Source organism: Salmo salar, chromosome 06 (genome assembly GCF_965601325.2).
Source record: "Salmo salar chromosome 06, fSalSal1, whole genome shotgun sequence".
In the NCBI taxonomy this organism is placed as follows: Eukaryota; Metazoa; Chordata; class Actinopteri; order Salmoniformes; family Salmonidae; genus Salmo; species Salmo salar.
This window is the reverse complement of record NC_138296.1, coordinates 23,338,583-23,363,179: the sequence shown is the minus strand read 5'-3', so window position 1 is coordinate 23,363,179 and position 24,597 is coordinate 23,338,583. Positions and strand designations below refer to the sequence as shown.

Genomic DNA, 24,597 nt, shown 5'->3' with positions numbered 1-24,597 from the left:
AAATGTATTCCCACCAAAACTTCCGGTGAATGTGCACATCAATTTACAAAAATACTCATCATAAACGTTGACGAAATATATAACAATTATTTAAAGAATTATAGATAGACTACTCCTGGATGCAACCGCTGTGTCAGATTTTAAAATAGCTTTACGGAGAAAGCACATTTTTCTATATTCTGAGTACATAGCTCGCCATCACAGCAAGCTATACAGACACCCGCCAAGTTCGGGGTCACCTAAACTCAGAATTAGTATTATAAAATATGCTCTTACCTTTGCTAATCTTCGTCAGAATGCACTCCCAGGACTGCTACTTCAACAAGAAATGTTGTTTTTGTTCGAAATAATCCATATTTATGTCCAAATACCCCCGTTTTGTTTGTGCGTACAGATCACTTAGCCAAAGGCATAACGCGCGAGCGCGGTACCAGAGACAAAGTCAAAATGTTCCATTACCGTACTTAGAAGCATGTCAAACGCTGTTTAAAATCAATCTTTGTTATTTTTCATGTAAAATTGCGATAATATTCCAACCGGACAATAGCATATTCATTCAAGAAGAAAAAGAAGGAACGGCGCACTCGCGGGATCGAGCATATCCAATCCCTTTGTCCACAGGCAGTCCACTGATTGACTGAGCTCCTATTATCTGTCCAGTGACAGGAGAATGCTGAAAGAACTTTCTGAAGGCTGTTGACAGCCAATGGAAGCCTTCTGTGACCCCACAGAAACTGTAGTTTCGATAGAGAATCAAAAGAACTACAATTCTCAGACTTTCCACTTCCTGGTTGGATTTTTCTCTGGTTTTTGCCTACTCACAGACACCATTCAAACAGTTTTAGAAACTTCAGAGTGTTTTCAATCCAAATCTACTAATAATATGCATATTCTAGTTTCTGGGCAAGAGTAGTAACCAGTTTAATTTGGGTACGTTTTTTCATCCGGCCGTGAAAATACTGCCCCCTACACCCCAACAGGTTAAAGCTTGGTCGCAAATGGGTCTTCCAAATGGACAATAACCCCAAGCATACTTCCAAAGTTGTGGCAAAATGGCTTAAGGACAACAAAGTCAAGGTATTGGAGTGGCCATCACAAAGCCCTGACCTCAATCCCATAGAAAAGTTGTGGGCAGAACTAAAAAAGCGTGTGCGCGCAAGGAGGCCTACAAGCCTGAATGAGTTACACCAGCTCTGTCAGGAGGAAAGGGCCAAAATTCACCCAACTTATTGTGGGAAGCTTGTGGAAGGCTACCCAAAAAGTTTGACCCAAGTTAAACAATTTAAAGGCAATGCTACCAAATACTAATTGAGTGTATGTAAAGTTCTGACCCACTGGGAATGTGATGAAAAAAATAAAAGCTGAAATAAATAATTGTCTACTATTATTCTGTCATTTCACTTTCTTAAAATAAAGTGGTGATCCTAACTGACCTAAGACAGGGAATTCTTACTAGGATTAAATGTCAGGAATTGTGAAACTGAGTTTAAATGTATTTGGCTAAGGTGTATGTAAACTTCTGACTTCAACTGTATCTTCACCTCATCTCCCCAAAAATAAATTTCTCTCACCCCCCTATCCTGCCCTCTGGATATGATGCATTCTTTATAACTCCTGACTGTTAATGATGGTGTTAGTATTCATACTGTCTGATCCAGAGGTCTCTTGATTCCTTAACTCTCTTGTACATCCCTGTTTCCCTACATCTGGTCTGACAAGACAGCATAGGTGGAAGCCTTCAGGAGGGTTTACGTTCACCTGTCCACCTCTTCCAGATCAGTGGGCTCAATCGTTTTGCTTCACCTGGTGCCCTGGATGGGTGGAGATTTCACGTAAGGACCAATGGAATGGTCTAAAATGTGTAAACTCCGCCCACCCTAGTCACTGGGCAATGCAAAATGATGGTGCCCAGTGACAACGGCAGTGTCCCCTCCCAGAGAGTATTAAGACCAGACCACCCTATGATTGTTGGTTCCTAACCTCTCTCTTCATCCCTCTCTCGCAGGTATCCTGATCACCACGATCACTTCTAAAGGGGAGCTGCAGACCTGGCCAGAGCTGCTGCCCCAGCTGTGTAACCTGCTCAACTCTGAGGACTACAACACCTGCGAGGTCAGAGCTACCTACCTACCACACTCATCTTTTTCTAGCCTCTCCCCCTTTCTCTTCCTCCTTTCTTTTCCATCTGTCACCCTTCATTTTTCTTTCTCATTTTTCCGTCCTCCCTTGCTTTTCTATTTTTTCCTCATTCCCTGTCACCCTCTCTTTCCCCTTACCTCCCCTGTCCCTTTTTTCTTCCTTCCATCTTCATATCCCTTCTCCTTCACCTCTCCTGCCCCGCTCTCTACCTCTCCTGCCCCGCTCTCTACCTCTCCGCAACCCTCTTTACCTCCTAAGAAGTATTTTACTCTCTCTGCTAAATGTTTCAATAGCGTTCTCTCCACATCCCATGCCATCTGGAAATGATGCAGAACACCTTGACAGTGATTGCCAGTGATGCTTGTTGTATTCATACTGTCTGATCCAGACCTGTAGCCTATTGCCTCCAAATATCCTACATCATTCCCCTCTGTTGCTCTGAGTTTGACTCTGTCTGTCTGCGTGTGTTCTCTTGATCAGGGCTCGTTTGGCGCCCTGCAGAAGATCTGCGAGGACTCGTCGGAGCTGTTGGAGAGCGATGCACTCAACCGTCCGCTAAACATCATGATCCCCAAGTTCCTGCAGTTCTTCAAGCACTGCAGCCCTAAGATCAGGTCAGTCCCAGGTCCCCTGTACCTCCAGACTATCCTGGTCCCAGATCACTTTGTGCTGTCTTGCCAACACCTATGGTCATTGTTATGCCAGTGACTATAGGTGTTGGCAAGACAGCACAAACAGATCTGTGAACAGGCTGCATCCAGACGCCATTGGTTGTTCCTCTGTTCTCACTGTTGTGTCCAGTAGAGCATAGCACACCATAGCAAAACGTTTTGCACCGGATTACAGATGTTCTTATTGGACCAGCTCAGGTAGTTGCGTGGAACTTTTGAGTCATTTTCAAAACGTTTTCCACCTACTATCCCACTGTTTTCAAAGACATTAATTTGCTCCCTTTATAAAACTCTGTTTCTCATGGTGCTATTCTCTCTGCCTATAGATCTCATGCCATCGCCTGTGTGAACCAGTTCATCATCGGCAGAGCCCAGGCCCTGATGGACAACATCGACACCTTCATCGAGGTGAGCATCAGGCAACACACAACACTGTTGACCATAGAAATATAATCACCGTGGTCTGATGGGCTATTCCCATTCTAGTAGTTCTACTTCTATGGTGGTGATGCTGAAGAACACTGATCTGCTCATCTGGCTATGTTGCAGAACACCTTGACAGTGATGGTCATTGACGCTTGTTGTATTCATACTGTCTAATCCAGAATCTACAGCCGATGGTGTGTACTGTAATCAACGGTGTTGAGGATAGCTGTAGATTCAACACTGACCTCTGTCTCATTTTCTTCTCTGGCCACTCTTGGTCTCTCTCTCTCTCTCTTCGTGTCTCCGTCTCTCTCAGAGCCTGTTTGCGCTGGCTACAGACGAGGACTCCGAGGTGAGGAAGAACGTGTGCCGGGCTCTGGTCATGCTGCTGGAGGTCCGTATCGACCGGCTAATCCCTCACATGCACAGCATCATACAGGTGAGACCACCACTTCCTTATTTACTTATTTACCGGTCAGCACGTCCGACACTGTCATACCCCATCAGCCAATCCCAACCCCTGACACTGCTGTGTCTGTATCTCTCCCCCACCAGTACATGCTGCAGCGCACACAGGACCCGGATGAGAACGTTTCTCTGGAGGCCTGTGAGTTCTGGCTCACCCTGGCTGAGCAGCCCATCTGCAAGGAGGTGCTCTCTGGACACCTGGTGCAGTGAGTAATCCTAAACATACCTGTAACATACAGCATCACCTGGACTGTGTTGGTTGTACGTGATGTAGAGAGAGTGGGGACGGTCAGGTCAGAGGTGTAGAGGGCAACAGAGGTTAGTCAATAGTACAGCATGTAAGAGTAACATACCCATAGAGGTCCTATACTTCCTGGTGTGTTTCATTCTGTTTACACACTGTACTGTGTTCTATTAGGGGTGACGTAAAGAGAAGAATGTTCAGAGGAACAGAATGTTGATTACAGTTCAAAAGGGTTGGCTAGCTGCAGTACAGACCTCATTTTGACGTTTACCCTCTGCCCTTCCCATGCTGTCTGGATATGATGCATAACACATTAACTGTGATGGTCAGTGATGCTTGTTGTATTCATACTGTCTGATCCAGACAGCTGCAGCCCACTTGCCACATCTGACGCTGTGTAACTTCAATCAATTATTATATGGAACCAAGAAATGCAGTGTTGCTGATTGACCAACAGTAGGGAGACTGCTTGACTAATGGTGTCTTTTCTGTCTCCTCCTGTAGGCTCATTCCTATCCTGGTGAACGGCATGAAGTACTCTGAGATAGACATTATCCTGCTGAAGGTGAGCCTGTCTCTCTGTTCTGGGTGTGAATGATGACACCACACCTATTTCCCCCCACCGGGGTTGTGTTCATTAGGGCACACTAGAAAACATTTGCGACGGGGAAACGTAAAAAGGACCGCTTTGAAAAGGACCAGTTAAGACAGTACCTCCCTGTTTCGGACCATTTGTTCAGTTGTGTGCTTAATGAACACGACCCAGAAGTCTTTCCTCCCACCTTCCCTCCTCTCTCTTCTTACTGGTACTCTTGGTGTGGTGACAGCTTTATGCTTGAGACTCGACTGATGTTTGACGTATTCGTACTCTCTGACCTAAATGTTGTGTCTGGTTAATGCCAGTTAGTGGTGTAGCACGGTTTTTCCCTCTGCCAACTGTCCACACATTCCCAGTTCCACAACACATCACCCAGGCTAACCCACAGGGGATTTCCCCTGCCAGGCACTCCTTACTCTGACTCATAGTCCTCGGTCATAGAAGCCACACAGTTACTAATTTGACTGCATTAATACCCTTCTGGCTGTTTCTGGCACTAAGCTGTGTCCATATGTCCATGGTTCAGCATGCTTTTTAGAGTGACAATGTCTTAGCCTCCTGAACTGAAACCACATTTGGCCCAAGTTATTAAATATTAGCCTGGTCCCAGATATGTTTGTGCTGTGTAGTCATCTCTTATGCATACTGTCATGTTTCACAGCACAGACCTCGGACCAGAAAAATAAAACGCATAGCAATGATACATCTCTCTCTCTCTCCAGGGTGATGTGGAGGAGGACGAGGCTGTGCCGGACAGTGAGCAGGACATCAAGCCCCGCTTCCACAAGTCTCGCACCGTCACCCTGCAGCACGAGGGAGGAGAGGGCGAGGAGGGAGAGGACGTCGACGAAGACGACGACGATGATGACGATACATTATCTGACTGGAACCTACGTGAGTCGGACATGACTTAAAGCCGACTGTAACTGAAACCCCCGCAGCCAGGGTGGAGATGCGTTAGAGAAAACAGACTGATACTGTAGATGAATGGAGCAGGAGGATTGTCTGCTGCAGGCTCTACGCGAGTCTGGTCTGCTGCAGGCTCTACGCGAGTCTGGTCTGCTGCAGGCTCTACGCGAGTCTGGTCTGCTGCAGGCTCTACGCGAGTCTGGTCTGCGTGTGCTGGCTAAACGGCGTAATATACATTTGATAGTCATCCCTGTGGGACAATGTGTCATCAAAAGTACTCACACCATCCTGACAGCACCGATTCGGTTACTTCCCTGTTTGGCTGCTCTCTCCACTGTTAGTGCACTGCTCCCCAGCGTCTCATTAGCAGTAGAGCTGGAGGTGCTCATTGGACAGTGTGAACCCTGAACAGCACAGCCAGAGTAGTGATTACTGGCATCAGTAGCGATTGGCATGCAGAGATGCACCAGAACGGTGGAAGACCACTGTTATCACAATGGTGTCTGTATAGAAATAAAACATGGAAGTGTTATTCTGTATATGAGTGTTAGTTCACGTAGCCTTGACCGAAATGATATCGCTTTTTACCGGTGTCGTAACTAGATTACAAGGTGGATAATTCTTAGACAATTTTATGGAAATTGCTGTGTCATTGCTTCAGGGCTGTTGCTAGTCTCGTCAGCTGGACGCCAACATCAATGACATTCTGGTGAAGGACAATCTGACTTGTGGAGAAACCTAGAACTCATTAAGTGGCTGGTAGACTGTGTGTGTGTGTGTGTGTGTGTGTGTGTGTGTGTGTGTACGGAGACTGCAGAACGACTTTGCGTTTAGCTGCTACTGTGGAAGTGATGACATGTTCTCATCTGAACATACATGATGCTAATTTGAGATCGTTTTCTGATCCACAGCAGCATGTTGGTAGGACTGGTCTCCGTGCCCACCTTAAAGGAATGGGTGTACAGCCCAGCTTAGTTGGTTTATTTGGAGAATCTGTTACTGTTCAGACCTTTACAACTTGGCGTGGCCCAGATTCAGTAGTGTGAAAAGTGTATGATATTAAATGGCTAGTTCACTCTAAAACCATCTTCGTGTTTTGTTCACTAGTCCACTGTTAATAAAATCCCCCAAAATGCTGCATGTCCCTGCAGTTAAGTTTTCAACACAGAGCACTTCTGTACAGAGCAAAACTGTAAACAAGTGTTTTGTCATGTTTTTGAGTGAACTATCCCTTTTAAAGGTTTGTCCCTCTTATCTCCCTGTAGGCAAGTGTTCTGCGGCGGCGCTGGATGTGCTGGCCAATGTGTTCCGAGACGAGCTGCTGCCTCACCTGCTGCCCCTGCTCAAGGGCCTTCTCTTCTCCCCTGACTGGGTCATAAAGGAGTCTGGCATCCTGGTGCTGGGCGCCATCGCTGAGGGTAAGGACTAGGAAATCAATCAATCACACTGTTGACACTTCACATAGATCTCTTGTTCAGTCTCTCTCCATCTGTGTGTCTCCCCCTCCACACTTTGGACTCTTTCTCTCTTGACTCTCTCTCTCTCTCTGTCTGCTACTCTGCTCTGTTGCTCTCCTCTCTTCTGTATCCTGTGACGTTCAGTATACAGTGGTTCTTTCTCCTCTCTCACTCCATTGAGAGTTGACTGTCCCTCTGGATATGATGCATTCTAATTAACTCCTGACTGTTAATGATGGTGTTAGTATTCATACTGTCTGGTCCAGAGGTCTCCTACAGTCATACTTCTCTACTCTGTCTGATCCAGAGGTCTCCTACAGTCATACCTCTCTACTCTGTCTGGTCCAGAGGTCTCCTACAGTCATACCTCTCTACTCTGTCTGGTCCAGAGGTCTCCTACAGTCGGACTTCTCTACTCTGTCTGGTCCAGAGGTCTCCTACAGTCATACCTCTCTACTCTGTCTGATCCAGAGGTCTCCTACAGTCATACCTCTCTACTCTGTCTGGTCCAGAGGTCTCCTACAGTCATACCTCTCTACTCTGTCTGGTTCCTGAGGTCTCCTACAGTCATACCTCTCTACTCTGTCTGGTCCAGATGTCTCCTACAGTCATACCTCTCTACTCTGTCTGGTCCAGAGGTCTCCTACAGTCATACTTCTCTACTGTCTGGTCCAGAGGTCTCCTACAGTCATACTTCTCTACTGTCTGGTCCAGAGGTCTCCTACAGTCATACTTCTCTACTGTCTGGTCCAGAGGTCTCCTACAGTCATACCTCTCTACTCTGTCTGGTCCAGAGGTCTCCTACAGTCATACTTCTCTACTGTCTGATCCAGAGGTCTCCTACAGTCATACTTATCTACTGTCTGGTCCAGAGGTCTCCTACAGTCATACTTCTCTACTGTCTGGTCCAGAGGTCTCCTACAGTCATACCTCTCTACTCTGTCTGGTCCAGAGGTCTCCTACAGTCATACCTCTCTACTCTGTCTGGTCCAGAGGTCTCCTACAGTCATACTTCTCTACTCTGTCTGGTCCAGAGGTCTCCTACAGTCATACCTCTCTACTCTGTCTGGTCCAGAGGTCTCCTACAGTCAGACTTCTCTACTCTGTCTGGTCCAGAGGTCTCCTACAGTCATACCTCTCTACTCTGTCTGGTCCAGAGGTCTCCTACAGTCATACCTCTCTACTCTGTCTGGTCCAGAGGTCTCCTACAGTCATACTTCTCTACTGTCTGATCCAGAGGTCTCCTACAGTCAGACTTCTCTACTCTGTCTGGTCCAGAGGTCTCCTACAGTCAGACTTCTCTACTCTGTCTGGTCCAGAGGTCTCCTACAGTCAGACTTCTCTACTCTGTCTGATCCAGAGGTCTCCTACAGTCATACCTCTCTACTCTGTCTGGTCCAGAGGTCTCCTACAGTCATACTTCTCTACTCTGTCTGATCCAGAGGTCTCCTACAGTCATACCTCTCTACTCTGTCTGGTCCAGAGGTCTCCTACAGTCATACCTCTCTACTCTGTCTGGTCCAGAGGTCTCCTACAGTCATACCTCTCTACTCTGTCTGGTTCCTGAGGTCTCCTACAGTCATACCTCTCTACTCTGTTCATTTTGCCATTCTTTTTTAGATTTAGTCTAGTCTTACTCATTTTGACTGAAATATTACAAAGTCACATTTTTGTCATTTGAATAATGATTTAGTGTAGCTATTGTTAAAATGATGGAAATAGTGGACCATTTTAGTCCACTAAATGTATTTTCGTTGTCGTCATATTTTAGTCATCACATTTTTCATGGCTCATTAACCAATAGTAAACACAAATCAGTGACTTCCATGTGCTCAAACATACATAGCCTTGTCCATCCAACATATCGTTCTGCATAACATATCGCAGGATTCTCTTCCCAATAGTCCAATTGGCAGAACACATTACTCTGCAGCAGGTAAAAAAAACAAGTGATTGTAGTCAGTATTTTGTCTTGTTTTCATCAACTTAAATGAAAAATAATTTTGCTGAATTGTAGTGTTTTCTGGGTTTGTTTAGTCAGTTATCGTCTCGTCAATTGCCACTGAAAAATAGGTGTCAACGAAATGAAAACTGCACTCTGTCCCTGCGGACTCTCTGCTAGTGGAACTCTGTCTAGTTCCGTGTTGTGATAGGTCAGTTCAGATTGACTTGGCAGTGGTGCTGTCGTTCCTTTTTGTCAGTGGCTGCTCCAGCCAATGTCTGGTTCCCCTGTCACTCTACTGTGTCTCTGTCTTGCTCTCTCTCCACTGTGATTTGGCTACACCTTCTCTTTCTCTCATTCTTCAGCCCTTTATGACCCCCCTGTCTGTTAGTCAGTAACACACTCATATAGGCAGACAGCAGATGTTGACATTATAGGGAGACGTGTCACTGTCCTAATGCAGAGTAGGTGTAATGCCATATATTTTCCACTGCGCTGACCCAGTTAACACGTCACTAATAGGATGTACACTAATTGGATTCCATTTGAGAGTATATTTTATATTAAAACGTATAAACACTAAGCCAGATGACTGGCTGTCCTTCACGTGGCTTTGTGTTGATAATAGACTTGGCCTACAATTGAGTGTTGTCAATAAAGAATTTGCCTCAGGCTAGCCAGATTCAAATTCTATCCAACTTTATCGTCATGAAAGGAGGAATTGAACATTGCCTAAGCGATACACAGATGGCAATATTCAATTGAATCTCTTCACAAATACACCAGCTAAAGACAATGTGTCATGGTTAAACTGATCACTTAATATTATGAGGTTTTATCTCCAATATGTGCTTTGCCCTCATACCCTCCCTACTAAACTGATCCCCCCCCCACCCCCAATCACAAACCAAATATTAAAATAGCATCATAGAAGGTAAAGTAAAATTCCATGCATTGTGGTGCCTTACCTCTAGAACTGTGAAAAAACACTCTCTCTCTAACCCCTCCTCTCCTCCAGGCTGTATGCAGGGCATGGTGCCCTACCTTCCGGAGCTCCTCCCCCACCTCATTGCGTGCCTGTGTGACAAGAAGGCCCTGGTGCGCTCCATCGCCTGCTGGACCCTGTCCCGCTACGCCCACTGGGTGGTCAGCCAGCCCCCAGACTCCCACCTCAAACCCCTGATGACCGAGCTGCTCAAGAGGATACTGGACGGCAACAAGAGGGTGCAGGAGGCCGCCTGCAGGTGTGTGCTGTGTGTGGGGGAGGGTCCTTTTGGCATTGTCAATGTGTTTCAGCTATGACAGTCAGACCTGCCCCCCCCAATTACTTAAGCTGTGCTTGATTGAGCTTGCCTGCTGTGATGGAACCAATAGAATAGTCCCAAAAGTTCAACCCTGGCACTCAAGGCAAGCTCAATTAAACGCTCAAGAGGGGGTGTGTGTTCAGAGACTGCAGAATGACTGGGCATTTGACTTCTGCTGTGGAAGTGATGACATGTTTCTCACCTGAACATATGATGCTAATTTGAGATCGTTTTCTGATCCACAGCAGAATATTGGTAGGACTGGTCTCCTAAAGGGTTGTGTATAGGCCAGCTTGGTTGTTAAAGCAGATGTTATTGTGTTTCCATTGTATTAATGTCTGTGTGTGTGACGTGTCCATTCTTGTACTCTGACCCTTTGGCCTTTGTGTCCCTCAGTGCGTTTGCCACCCTGGAGGAGGAGGCGTGTACAGAGCTGGTGCCCTACCTCAGCTTCATCCTGGACACGCTGGTGTTCGCCTTCGGCAAGTACCAGCACAAGAACCTGCTCATCCTCTACGACGCCATCGGAACGCTCGCCGACTCCGTAGGACACCACCTCAACCAGCCTGTGAGTCTGGATCTTCACTTAGTTAGAAAACTAGCACTTAGAAACATCAGCAAGCTGGATCAGCAAGCTGGATCAGCTTCATGGCCAACAACTCCTAACCGTCTTATGATGTACAACATCCTCTGTTGTGGTGCTTTGTTGCTGTATCACAACCTCCTTGGTTACTTTTCAGAGGGTCATCTTTATGGTGAAGATGGTTGCCTCTCTGCTCTCCTCTATGATGAATATCTGAATCACCAGTGTGGATGTATTTTAGACTCTGAGGTGGTTTAGTGAGAGAAGACGCGTGTATAAATCATGTCACGTGTAGGTTGTCGCTACGTCACAACCTCAACCTGGTTGGTTTACACAGGTTTCATCTTTATTACTGAAGTGTATAATGAGTCTCCTCTCTCCCCCTACAGGAGTACATCCAGAAGCTGATGCCTCCCCTCATTGCCAAATGGAATGAGCTGAAGGATGAGGACAAGGATCTCTTTCCACTTCTGGAGGTTATACATCATTATATACATACATACATTATTATATACATTATATACAACCATGTTTGGTGCATCACGAGGTGGATCATTCTTAGATGTGATTTTATGGTATTTGCTGTCATTGCTTTATGGCTGTTGCTAGTCTCGTGAGCCAGACACCAACAATAATGATATTCTGGTGAAGGACAATCTGGCATGTTGGGGAAAAGCCTAGAACTCCTTAAGTGGCTGGTAGACTGTTGCTCGTGTGTGTGTGTGTGTGTGTGTGTGTGTGTGTGTGTGTGTGTGTGTGTGTGTGTGTGTGTGTGTGTGTGTGTGTGTGTGTGTGTACGGAGACTGCAGAACGACTTTGCGTTTAGCTGCTGCTGTGGAAGTGATGACATGTTCTCATCTGAACATACATGATGCTAATTAGAGATCGTTTTCTGATCCACAGCAGCATGTTGGTAGGACTGGTCTCCTTAACCTCTTCAGCTGACAAATAACTGGTGCCGGAGATGAGGCACTAGGCTGGTTTTTTGTTGTAGGTCATTTTTTATTGATTTTTAAAAGGATCTTTAGCTCTTAGAGCCACTCAAAGCATACCAATGAAAACGGGTGACTGTTGTGCTTCCAATGGTCTGTATTATACTGCACATCTTATTGTACTACACATCTTAATGATAGAAGCGTTGGATAGAACAAAGACAGATATTTCACCGGATGTATGTGTGAAGCATCCGCTTGGCATTTCCACTCACTACCAGATATGGTGATGAGAGGAAGCCCAGTGGCCGGCCGTGGGAGAAGATGGAGCGAGATGTATTTAATCTGACATTCTGCATGTTTTCATCGATGGAACATTTGATCTCCATACAGTTTTCTGTTTCTAAAACTAGAATCTGTAACAGACTGGACTGTGTTTTCGGGACTTTACCCTTTGCCAAAGTAAAACAAATGTGTGTTTAGGAGTGCAAGGGCAAATTTAGTTATTGCACATGCTCACTTCAGAGTAGGCATTCCCTCACGAAAATATGCAAATATGTACTTGAATGCGCCAATAGAATCTCACTAGCAGGTGCTTGGTGCTACCCACCTCTTGCTTGTTCTGCCCACTATGATTAATTTCCTCCCATTGGAAACGACAGGCTCTGGTCGATCTTGGGTTTGTTTAAAAAATTAAAAAATGTTGACGTCTGGACGTGATTTTGCTAAAAATGTATTGGCTCATGAGGTCTAAACGGGGACTGACTGACTTCTGTATCTGAAAAGTTATAAATACACTCCCTCTCCTTGACTACTTTTGTTGATATGAAATCACAGGAACAGTAAAAGAATGCTATATCTTAAAGGGAATTTTAAGAATAAGAATATTTTTTCCAAATTACCTAGGTATAAAAAAAATACATCAAATTTGTGAACTGTCCCTTTTAAGATCGGTGCAAATGAAGGAAAGGACACACTGACAGGACACTACTTTGACCTGTTGATATGCAGGCAGTATTTTTGTTGTTACCGTCCCCCACCCACCAAACTAACCCTGTCTCTCCCTGTGCCTCCCCAGTGTCTGTCGTCGGTGGCCACGGCCCTGCAAAGTGGCTTCCTGCCCTACTGTGAGCCTGTCTACCAGCGCTGTGTAACCCTGGTCCAGAAGACCCTCGCTCAGGCCATGGTAAGAACCTATAGAGCTCGACAGCTTGTTCTAAAAACTGGAAATGAGTTACCTCGGGTAACACAGTCGGTTAACCTCTATGGGCTAGGTGGGACGCTAGCGTGCCACCCGTGGTGCACTCCATCAACAGCAGGTGCATTTCAAGAGCGGCAAATTTGAATCCAAATAAATGTCAAAATTCAAATTTTCAAAAATACAACTATTTTACACCATTTGAAAGATAAACATCTCCTTAATCTAACCACGTTTTACGATTTCAAAAAGGTTTTACTGCGAAAGCATAAATTTAGAGTATGTTAGGACAGTACATTTACAAGAGTTGTGTGTAATGTTTTGTCAAGTCAAAGACAGGGTCACCAAAACCATAAAACCAGCTAAAATGATGCACTAACCTTTTACAATCTCCATCAGATGACACTCCTAGGACATTATGTTAGACAATGCATGCATTTTTAGTTCTATCAAGTTCATATTTATATCCAAAAACAGCGTTTTACTATGGCATTGATGTTGAGGAAATCGTTTCCCTCCAATAACCGGCAGTCAAGTCAGCGTCACAAATTAAATAATTAAAATTAGAAAACATTGGTAAAATATTATATTGTCATTTAAAGAATTATAGATTTACATCTCTTGAACGCAATCAACTTGCCAGATTTAAAAATAACCTTACTGGGAAATCACACTTTGCAATAATCTGAGCACTGCGCCCAGAAAAATACGCGTTGCGATACAGACTAGACGTCATGTTGGGGAGATCTAAAATCGAAAATACTATGTAAATAATCCATTACCTTTGATTCTCTTCATCAGATGTCACTTCCAGGTATCACAGGTCCATAACGAATGTAGTTTTGTTCAAAAAAGCTCATTTATGTCCAAAAATCTCCGTCTTGTTCGCACATGATCTAAGCCAGCCGGACTTCTCGTCATGAACGAGGGGAAAAAATATATTTCCGTTCGTTCAAACATGTCAAACGTTGTATAGCATAAATCATTAGGGCCTTTTTTAACCAGAACATGAATAATATTCAAGGTGGACGAATGCATACTCTTTTATAACGTATTGGAACGAGGGTACCCAACATGAACTCGCGCGCCAGGTGTCTAATGGGACATCATCGTTCCATGGCTCTTGTTCGGTCAGATCTCCCTCCAGAAGACTCAAAACACTTTGTAAAGGCTGGTGACATCTAGTGGAAGCAATAGGAAGTGCCAAAATATTCCTCAGCCCCTGTGTTTTTCAATGGGATAGGTTTAAAGGCAATACAACACATCAGGTATCCACTTCCTGTCAGAAAATGTCTCAGGGTTTTGCCTGCCAAATGAGTTCTGTTATACTCACAGACACCATTCAAACAGTTTTAGAAACTTTAGAGTGTTTTCTATCCATATATAATAAGTATATGCATATTCTAGTTACTGGGTAGGATTAGTAACCAGATTAAATCGGGTACATTTTTTTATCCAGACGTACAAATGCTGCCCCCTAGCCCTAACAGGTTAATGACATAACCTTTATGAATTATGAAGCCTTTATGTGCTTGTTTTGATTACATTAATTCTTCAATTCACAAGAAGTAACGTTAGTTGAAGATTCTCATAAAACAAAATGTATAAGATCTCCTAAGCCTGTGTTTACCACAGACCTTATCTTTGCCGTTTATCCCCCCAAAATGATACGTTTTGTTTTCCCATAGGCTTTGTCCTACGAGCCATGGTGGAGTTAGTACCTACAAAGACACCATTACTATTGCTCTCTCTAGTACAGTTTATACACATTAAATCACCAGACATGCCTTCAGTGAAGAACCATGTTAATGTATAGCAACAAACGGTTACAAGATAAGCCAGATATAGCTAGGTTCCCTTCCAATTGGCGACCAGATTTTCATGCAAATATTCTACATAAAAACATTATGTGCGTTTTCCCACCAGAGATGTTTCCATCCAATTGACTTGTTGCGTGTAGGTAGCATAGTGGTTAAGCTCTCTGAGGTATGTGGGACGCTAGCGTCCCACCTGCGGGACACAGTATTCAACAGCCAGTGAAATAGCAGGACGGCAAATTCAAAACAACAAAAATATCATAATTCAAATTTCTCAAACATACAACTATTATATCCCATTTTAAAGATACACTTCTCGTTAATCCAACCACATTGTCCGATTTCAAAAAGGCTTTACGGCGAAAGCATAACATTAGATTATGTTAGGACAGCACCTAAACAAGAAAAACCACACAGCCATTTTCCAAGCAAGGAGAGGCGTCACAAAAACCAGAAATACAGCTAAAATTAATCACTAACCTTTGATGATCTTCATCAGATGGCACTCATAGGACTTCATGTTAAACAATACATGTGTTTTGCTCGATAAAGTTCATATTTATATCCAAAAACCCCATTTTACATTTGCGTGTAATGTTCAGAAATGTTTTGCCTCCTAAAACTTCCGGTGAATGAGCACATCAATTTACAGAAATACTCATCATAAACGTTGATAAAGTGTTCAAGTTATTTAAAGAATTATAGATACACTTTTCCTTAATGCAACCGCTGTGTCAGATTTCAAAAAAGCTTTACGGCGAAAGCAAATTTTGCAATAATCTGAGTACGGCGTTCAGACACGAAACCAAACCCGCCATTTTGTGGAGTCAACAAAACTCAGAAATAATATTATAAATATTCACTTACCTTTGATCTTCATCAGAATGCACTCCCAGGAATCCCAGGTCACAATAAATGTTTGTTTTGTTCGATAAAGTCCATCATTTATGTCCAAATACCAACTTTTGTTCGCACGTTCAGTCCACTACTCCAAATGCAGGAAGCGCACGCAAATGTCATGACGAAAAGTCAAAAAAGTTATATTTATGTCTTAGAAATATGTCAAACGATGTATAGCATCAATCTTTTGGACGTTTTTAACATAAATCTTAAGTAATATTCCAACCGGACAATTCCAATGTCTTCAGAAAAGAAAAGGAACACAGCTAACTCTCACTTGAGTGCGCGCCTCTGAGCTCATGTAATTATCTCACTTATCAACTTCCAGGCCCTCTTGTTTGCTCCATATTCACAGTAGAAGTATGAAACAACGTTCTAAAGACTGTTGACATCTAGTGGAAGCCTTAGGAAGTGCAAAATGAACCCTAAGTCACTGTATACTGGATAGGGAATCACTTGAAAAACTACAAACCTCAGATTTCCACACTTCCTGGTTGGATTTTTCTCAGGTTTTTGCCTGCCATATGAGTTCTGTTATACTCACAGACATCATTCAAACAGTTGTAGAAACTTCAGTGTGTTTTCTATCTACTCAGAGTATTGCAAAATGTTCTTTCGCCGAAAAGCTATTTTACAATCTGACACCGCGATGCATAAAGGAGTTCTGTATCTATAATTCTTAAAATAATTTATGTATTTTGTGAACGTTAATCGTTAGTAATTAAGTAAATTCACCGGAAGTTTATGGTGGGTATGCTAGTTCTGAACATCATATGCTAATGTAAAAAGCTGGTTTCTGATATAAATATGAACTTGATTGAACAAAACATGCATGTATTGTATAACATAATGTCCTAGGAGTGTCATCTGATGAAGATCATCAAAGGTTAGTGCAGTATTTAGCTGTGGTTTTGGTTTTTGTGAAATATATGCATGCTTTGAAAATGGCTGTGTGATTATTTTTGGCAGGGTACTCTCCTGACATAATCTAATGTTTTGCTTTCGCTGTAAAGCCTTCTTGAAATCGGACAGTGTGGTTAGATTAAAGAGAGTCTTGTCTTTAAAATGGTGTAAAATAGTCATATGTTTGAGAAATTGAAGTTATAGCGTTTAAGAGGTATTTGTATTTTGCGCCACACGATTCCACTGGCTGTTGACTAGGGGGGACGCAAACGTCCCACCTTGCCCAGGGAGGTTAACCACCCTGTGAAGTTCATAACTTTCATCTGTAGCCTAATAAACTGCATGCTTTCCTGTGTTGTAGTGGGGGGACCACATGTCATCATGTGACTCAACCTTCAGTATGATGGTTATATCAATATTTACACAAGTTTTTCCACTGCCATTTCTCGCATAATAGATTTTACCTAAGCAAAAAGATTCCACCTTGTTGAGCGTATTTTTTTTGTCGTCCACATTTTGGAAGTTTAGACAAATTTTCTCTTTCCATCATGCCTGTCGTGACTTTTTTTTTATCCGACATTTACTTTCCACACATGAAAAGGTTGGATGGAAACCTGGTTTCAGATAGGAATTGTTTTACTATAAACAAATGTTACTTGTCAATTTATTCTACACCACAAAGCATGAGTTAGTGTGAACAAACTGCGTTTATTCAGCAATTTATTAAACAAATCGTACGTTTTAGCTTCATATCCTAACTGTGACCAAAACCCACTGACTCTCTGTCCGTCTCCTCTCTCTCCAGATGTACAACCAGCACCCTGACCAGTACGAAGCCCCTGACAAGGACTTCATGATTGTGGCCCTGGACCTGCTGAGTGGCCTGGCCGAGGGCTTGGGGGCCAGTGTGGACCAGCTGGTGGCCCGCAGCAACATCATGACCCTGCTCTTCCAGTGCATGCAGGTACTCAGGGGCCTCCAAGTGCCAACTGTCAGCGGCCATTTTGAAAATGTGAAGTTAGTCAACTTGAAGGAGGATATGTTGCCGTATAGCTTGTACAGTGCTGCTCTGTCGTTGGCCAAAAGAAATACATGAAAGTTGATATTCTTACTTTTTGGAGTGTTAAGGAAAGTTCAAAATAGTTGTTTTAACCAGATGTGTGTCTGAGTTTGAGACTAACTGTGCGTTCCTCCAGGACCCTATGCCAGAGGTGAGACAGAGCTCCTTTGCCCTGCTGGGTGACCTGACCAAGGCCTGCTTCCCTCATGTCAAACCCTGCATTGGTGAGTCAACCATAGTAGTGAAGACATTAATTGTCAATGTCATGAAAGAGTAGATTGATAATCAGGAGGAGATCACCAGTTACTGGCGCTGAGGAGTGTGGACTGACTAGTAGTTTGTTTTATTTGTATGTTGGTGTGTGTGTATAACATTTGGTTGTGTGACTAGTTGTGTGTACTGTTTAATGAACCTGTGTGTTTGTGGGAGTGTGTGTATACCAGTGATTGTGTGACTAGTTTGTATATAAACCTGTCTCTCCCCTCCAGCTGAGTTCATGCCGATCCTGGGCCTGAACCTGAACCCAGAGTTCATCTCTGTGTGTAACAACGCTACTTGGGCCATTGGCGAGATCGCCATGCAGATGGGTGAGTTACTGCTTGCTGTGTGTACTTACTGCAGTCTTCATTTCTTACACACCCACTCTTTACCTCACAACCACTCTAAAATGTGTGTCTCGCTATCTCTGCTTTTCCTCTCCCTCTAACTCTCATAACACACACAGACCACCAGCGACCATCCACTCCTATGATGATCTCTAACAGACATTCCAAATCTGAAGTGTTGTATGTGGAAGTGAAAGGTCTGAGTGTGACTGTGAGGTCACAACATAGGGATGAACACACAGATGGTTATGGTGCTGTGTGTTATGGCGTGTGCTGCTAGGGTTTGGTGTCTTTTGGATGGAGCATGTAGCTAACTCTGTCCGATTTGATTCGCTGCCCTTGCTCTATAACCCATGAACTCAATGACCCTCTGTCATACTAGTGAGCCAATCTTCCTTGACTACAGTGTGCTGCAAGATGCCTGAGTGATGGGTCCTGCTACCATTGGACTCGGTAACAGTGAGGCCTGCAGGTGTGTGCAAGCATGGCAGGCCGACCAGCAGTAGTACAGTGTAGCGACATTGTGCTATAATACCTCTACAGGGACAACTGACAAGAAGGATGAAGAAGATTGCTCAGCTGAGCTAGGGGGAACCATTGCTTAAAGATGGCGGCCATTTTGGGAAATTGGCCAGAAAGCAACACCACCAGATTGACTCCATCAGTAATCCATGTTGGTAGTGGTGATTTGATAGGAATGATTGTAATGACACTATAAATACTCTAAATGACAGTGAATACTTGAGTGCTGATGTAGGAATCGATTGATTTTAGACCTGGCTTCAAATTATATTTGAAATCATTTGAAATACTTAAGCTTGATTGTGTTGGAAAGGAACCAATAGAAAAGTCCCTAAAGTTTAAACCCTGTCCATTTGCCACTCCAGGCAGGCTTCAGAAAATGCTCAAAGTATCTGAAAGATTTCCAATAGTAATTGAACCCATGTATGGCGAGCAATGCCATTATTTCCAACTGGATGATTGTGGTGTTTTCCTTGGTGCCTGTAGGATCAGACATGCAACCCTATGTTGGGCTGGTCCTCAACAACCTGGTGGAGATCATCAACAGACCTAACACACCCAAGACCCTCCTGGAGAATACAGGTACGGTACTCACAGACACGCATGCTTAAACCCCCCACCCCCATAGACAAAACCAGTATTTAGGCTCCAGTCCACACCTATGATGATCTCTCTAACAGACATTCGAAATCTGAAATATTCTATGTGGAAGTTTAAGGTCTGAGTGTGTGACTAACACTTCTGACACTGAAGTGATTGTTCTAAACCCTGTTGTTATGGCCAATTAGTTATTGCCACATAAATCATCACTCCTCTGTGTTTCACTTGGGACAGCCATTACGATCGGCAGGCTGGGCTACGTGTGTCCACAGGAGGTGTCTCCCATGCTGCAACAGTTTATCAGACCCTGGTGCACATCGTTGAGGAACATCAGGGACAATGAGGAGAAAGACTCTGCGTTCCGTGGAATCTGCATGATGATTGGAGTCAACCCTGCTGGAGTGGTTCAGGTGAGGGGGGGGCTTCTGAACACTGTTCCACACAGGAACATGTATTTACTGGGGCCAGGACTTGTTATATTTTTATTCCCTGAGTGTGTTGCCTCTGCTCTTGTCTATAATGAACTCTAAACAGACATTCCAAATCTGAATAACTAGTGTGGATGTAATTTAGACTGAGATAACTGGTGAGAGAAGGCACATTGTATTCAACGTAGCGCGTTTGGTGTCATTGAAGGATGATTGGATGCTAAATGAGCGATATGAATGTTGCATGATGAGGATGTTGTCATATGAACTTTGGTGTCTCTTCAGGACTTCATTTTCTTCTGTGATGCTGTGGCCTCCTGGGTTAGTCCTAAGGACGATCTGAGGGACATGTTCTACAAGGTAAGCACTCCGGAGATATAAACCTCAACAAATCTCACCCATATGTTTGATCCTCAGAATACAAAGGTTCTAGACTGCTGGGTTCTAAGTCGACCTAGTGCTCTGCTTTCTCCACAGCCTGTGATGATCTTTTTCTACAGACATTCGAAATCTGAACATATCTTGTGGATATTTTAGACTCTGAGACGTGTGGTGCTAAGAAAACAAAAGAGAACCAGCTTGCCAGTCGTTGAAGTCCTCTGACCCTATATCTCACCTTGATTTACAAGCTTTGTTGTTTTTGTAGATCCTCCATGGCTTCAAGGACCAGGTGGGCGAGGAGAACTGGCAGCAGTTCTCAGAACAATTCCCCCCTCTGCTGAAGGAGAGGCTGTCGGCCTGCTATGGCGTGTAGTTCCCCTCGCCGACACAGGACACGCCTGTCAGGTATTGACTCACTTTAGGTAGAACTCATCTAGGATCAGCTTCCCTTCCCCAAATCCTAATGTTATGTTTACTCCATGTTCTCTCTGTTCACCTGAATAAATAAAAACATTGTTTCTTCTCTCTTCCTATTCCCTCTTCTCTCCTCTTCTTATTCGCTCCTCTTCCTCTCTCCCCCTTTCCCACTTTCTCCCCTCTCCAGGTTTAATCTACGGGAGGGTTACTGGGGGAACTCATCCATCTGTGTTACTGCACTGCCCTGATCGTGGGGGCAGGAGGAGAGGGACTGGCCCTGGCTCCTGTCCATTCAGACTACAAGTCCCACGACCCTGTGTGTCTCTGTGAGGGTGGGTGGGAGGGAGGGTTACTGGGAGGGAAACTGGGGAGAAAGCCTCTGGATTTCAAACGCCAAACTTAAATCCGACGACATACTCCGATGTAACCAAAGCCACAGGGTTCTGTAAGAGGGGGAGGGAGGGTAGGATAAGCATATGCAGGGGTCGGCTGCGAACGGCTTAAATCCATTCGATAACTCTTTAGATACCAAGGTTAGAGGAGAGCTGTGGTGGGAGGGCGGGCGGGGTGGCAGCAACCCCGGAATAAGTAAATTAAGGAGAAATCTAAAAACCAGCCCAGGAGCCACAGTTTAAAAACACAACTCACATAATATGTAGACTGGCACACTTAGACTTAGTTCCGGAAGCGAAGGTAGTTGCCTTGGCCCGAAAGACCAATCAGTGCACAAGCACTTTGCATACATTCTACAATAGTCATTTGATAATCTATACAAAGGCTGTGGGTGGGATACCGAAGTAGCGCTAATGTTTTATGATAGCTTCCCGAAGGCTAGCCTCAGAAGGGAAAGCATGAAATGCTTTTCAACGTAATAACGGGGAGAGTTCTAGAAGAGTAATTTGCACCTTTACTACTCAAGCTTTCATAGACAGTACAGTACCATACCTGTTCATATTGGGACTTCTCTATTAAACACGGGTATATTTAGACAGTTTTTCTTCCTTTTCCCACGTTTGCTGAATTCATTTTACTTTTTGAGAAATACTAATTTAAATGTAGTCTTTTTTTTCCTTTCATAGTTTTACTACAACAGACAGACACAATCCTACCAGGAATCATTTTACTGTAGTGCTGACAAAGGTCATTTTTCCAATAAGGGATTGATTGGTTTGCATGGCAATGATAACCTCTTAAGTGACGTGTGTGCGTATGTCATTGTTACAAGTAGATTTTTACCTTTAGAAACAATGGTAGTCAGCTTATTGTTCTAAGGTAACAACACCAGGTTATTTAGCCACCCCATCGTACTTATTCTGTGACCAGCCCTCCCCGTCGCCAGACCTAACAAACAGGACGGGTGGGTTTCTATAGTGTCGAGATCCAGCGATGCCATAGTTCAGAGACGCAAGATTCAATCGATCTTATAGAAGATGGAAGAATCACATCCCTGCAACCAGTTATACTGTAGTAAAAATCATAATCCGTTTTGCTGCTACTTTTGTTTTTATAGTTTTTACAATGGACTTGAGCATTAAGGCTTCAGGAAGAACTTTAGAATAAATCAGTTGCTGGTTCGAATTGAAATTATGCACTTGTTTTTTTTACGACTGTTATGGCTTGCTGAAGTAAGACACGATATAAATAAGATATTGTATAAGCAATGGTCAAAATGAGAATTTTAGGTTAAGGCTAATGCCTCCGTTCATATGCTTGGTTTAAAAGTAAGGCATGCAATCAGATGGATGGAAAAGATTTAAAGGGTCAATCAGCATTTTGAACAATACCAAACGGCTAATCCGCCACTGATTTGGTAAACAGCTGAGGGATGAGGCTGGAGAAATGTAACGACGCTCAGCCTCATGGACAGAGTAATGGATACAGGGACTGACTGTCCATGGTATCAAGATGATCGTTTTAACCGTGTTTTGAGGCTATACAGTGTTTGTATACGTTTTTATTAACAAACGGGACTAAAAAGCTCATTTTGGGTTCTGGTGGTGTTTGACAGTTGAGCTAAACGCATTAGGCATATGTTATATTCAAGAATCAATGGGTATGATTTCATTTGAAAGCCCTTTTAAAGGGGAAGGACTGACCAACATCAAGTATTTTGGATCAAATGTACTTCCCACCAGTGTTTCCAGACAGTCCAACAGAAAATGTACCAGCCTTTTCTACGTGAGCAGAATGATGAGTATGTAGTGGAGAATGCAATGAGTCCACGAAGATGGAAAAAGACCTTGACGAGTCGGTCGGCTATCATAATAATACATAATACATATCTCGTCCATGGTCCCGAACAACCTTGAGTTGCATGCTTTTCCATAATCGCTTTATTTGACTATCATCTCATTAAAGGCGGATACATGCCCTTCTAGGGGGACGTCTTTAAGAGCTTCATCAAATGCAACGCACCCACGCATGCTGTGATAATAAAAGTGGGCAGCTATCTTTAGTAGAAGTACTTAAAGTCCAGGTTAAACTGGCTCTAGTCCAGTTGGTGGTGGCTGTTTTCCTCAACCCGTGGATACTGTGTAGGATATGTCTGGGTATTATTATACTGATCCTAATCTCTCTGTTTCCCCCTGAGATTGGATACATTAACATTCGTGAGGGAGTGATTGTCTTGTATTTTGTCGATGTCTGGAGCTCTGTCACGTCGGACTATTTCGTTGAGTGTCTGTATTTTACTGTAAGCGTGTGTGCCGTTTAGACTTAACTTTGTACCGGCCCTCCCACAAGGTGATGGACATGTAGCTCACACCTGAGATATTGGAGACACCCTGTGTATCATCAACACTTGTCATATTTTACCATCTCCGTTTGTGATTGCCAGTCGTACATCAGTTCTCTTTCAGAGCTTAGCTAAGATTTAGCGAGTCAATTAAACTATGGACATCTTTATCTTACGCCGCACAATGAAAATAGATATTCAAAATGTGAAGAAAACACTGCCTTAAGCGTCAGGCGTACCTATGAAAATGCAATTTCAAGTAAGCTGTATACAATGTGTTTATCCATATAACATGGATTTTAACACCAACCCACTTGTACATAAGTGGTTGATTGGACAGTATTTTGAATCTTTACACACTTTTGTAAACCGCTTCCACCCTTAGAGGGTGACACTTTAATCATATCCTAAAGGGGTAAACTGATATGCAAGTGTTGGTGGGTGGGTGTCTGGTCCGCCAAGGTTGAGAGTAGGATAGGTGTGCACAGAGATACTGGCTAATTGCCACAGTCTTTGCACAATGCTCCCAATGTGACACTGGGTCCTATCAGGAAGAATTGGCTAAAAATGTTGAGCGGTGTTAAATCTCCTCTTAAATCGTAGTAGCGAAACATTGATCTCAAAACCATCTATACTTCTCAAGTTTAACAGTTTTCCACAAGTAGAGGCATTTTACTTTTTTTCCAAGGCTAATGAGATGTTCATTTTGTTTTTTTATTTATGTTCATTTTTATTTTAAATGACCGTTATTTTTTTATATTTTTGTTTTTGTGCAGAAGAAGCGCACAAAGTTTTTTTAGACTTTAAAAGTTTTTTCCCCCTGTAATGTTCTTTTTATTTAAAGAATTTTTTTGTTTTCGTTGTTTTATAGCGGACCATTTGATTTTGTCAAGTTTAATGTAAAGTGGTAGTACTGAGAGGGGGAGACAGAGCGTGGTGCATACCTGGGGAAAGAAGGGAAGAATTGTGAAACTCCTGTATTTTTGTTTCAATCTAGATATGAGCCTTGAGGAATGAATTTGATGTAGTACTGGTATTTTTTTCCTCAACTGTGGTGCAGGTGGGATGTTAACTGATGTATCACTTTCTAGTTTACTTTTGAGAATGGGGAAATAAAAGGTTTTCTATCAAGCTGGGAATAAACCGATGTGGACTCTTTTTATTTAGATGAATTTGGGATTATAGCATTAATGTAGCAATTTTCTGACATATTATTGAGTTTGGCTTTGCCAAGTTAATGTTGCGCCCTGTCACATTTGGTATACTTTTTTCATGGCTTCCATCAGATGAGAGGATCTGAACTCGGCTTGTTCTGAGACAACATATGGATTACGCTTAAAGTGCAGACCTATCATTCAA

General features: G+C 43.4%; 1 protein-coding gene and 3 non-coding genes across 5 annotated transcripts in view; all 4 read left to right on the top strand.

The window, feature by feature from the left end:
• Positions 1–24,381, top strand: part of LOC106606464 (transportin-2) — a 36,794-nt gene extending 12,413 nt beyond the window's left edge. For both annotated transcript variants that reach the window (XM_045719916.2, XM_045719917.1), the window contains exons 5-24: positions 2,006–2,112; positions 2,620–2,753; positions 3,137–3,218; positions 3,553–3,675; positions 3,792–3,910; positions 4,453–4,513; positions 5,269–5,440; positions 6,721–6,873; positions 9,873–10,098; positions 10,555–10,726; positions 11,131–11,217; positions 12,752–12,859; positions 17,297–17,455; positions 17,688–17,775; positions 18,040–18,138; positions 19,165–19,260; positions 19,513–19,688; positions 19,992–20,066; positions 20,353–20,492; positions 20,692–24,381. In XM_045719916.2, coding sequence (XP_045575872.1) covers positions 2,006–2,112; positions 2,620–2,753; positions 3,137–3,218; positions 3,553–3,675; positions 3,792–3,910; positions 4,453–4,513; positions 5,269–5,440; positions 6,721–6,873; positions 9,873–10,098; positions 10,555–10,726; positions 11,131–11,217; positions 12,752–12,859; positions 17,297–17,455; positions 17,688–17,775; positions 18,040–18,138; positions 19,165–19,260; positions 19,513–19,688; positions 19,992–20,066; positions 20,353–20,460 — 2,345 coding nt within the window. In that variant the 3' untranslated portion in view covers positions 20,461–20,492; positions 20,692–24,381. The remainder of the gene's footprint in view (positions 1–2,005; positions 2,113–2,619; positions 2,754–3,136; positions 3,219–3,552; positions 3,676–3,791; positions 3,911–4,452; positions 4,514–5,268; positions 5,441–6,720; positions 6,874–9,872; positions 10,099–10,554; positions 10,727–11,130; positions 11,218–12,751; positions 12,860–17,296; positions 17,456–17,687; positions 17,776–18,039; positions 18,139–19,164; positions 19,261–19,512; positions 19,689–19,991; positions 20,067–20,352; positions 20,493–20,691) is intronic.
• Positions 1,588–1,658, top strand: LOC123743623 (small nucleolar RNA SNORD41). The gene has a single exon (XR_006770479.1). It is a non-coding gene; the product is annotated as a small nucleolar RNA SNORD41 (small nucleolar RNA).
• Positions 2,457–2,527, top strand: LOC123743625 (small nucleolar RNA SNORD41). The gene has a single exon (XR_006770481.1). It is a non-coding gene; the product is annotated as a small nucleolar RNA SNORD41 (small nucleolar RNA).
• LOC123743624 (small nucleolar RNA SNORD41) lies at positions 4,241–4,311 on the top strand. The gene has a single exon (XR_006770480.1). It is a non-coding gene; the product is annotated as a small nucleolar RNA SNORD41 (small nucleolar RNA).
• Positions 24,382–24,597: the final 216 nt, after the last annotated feature.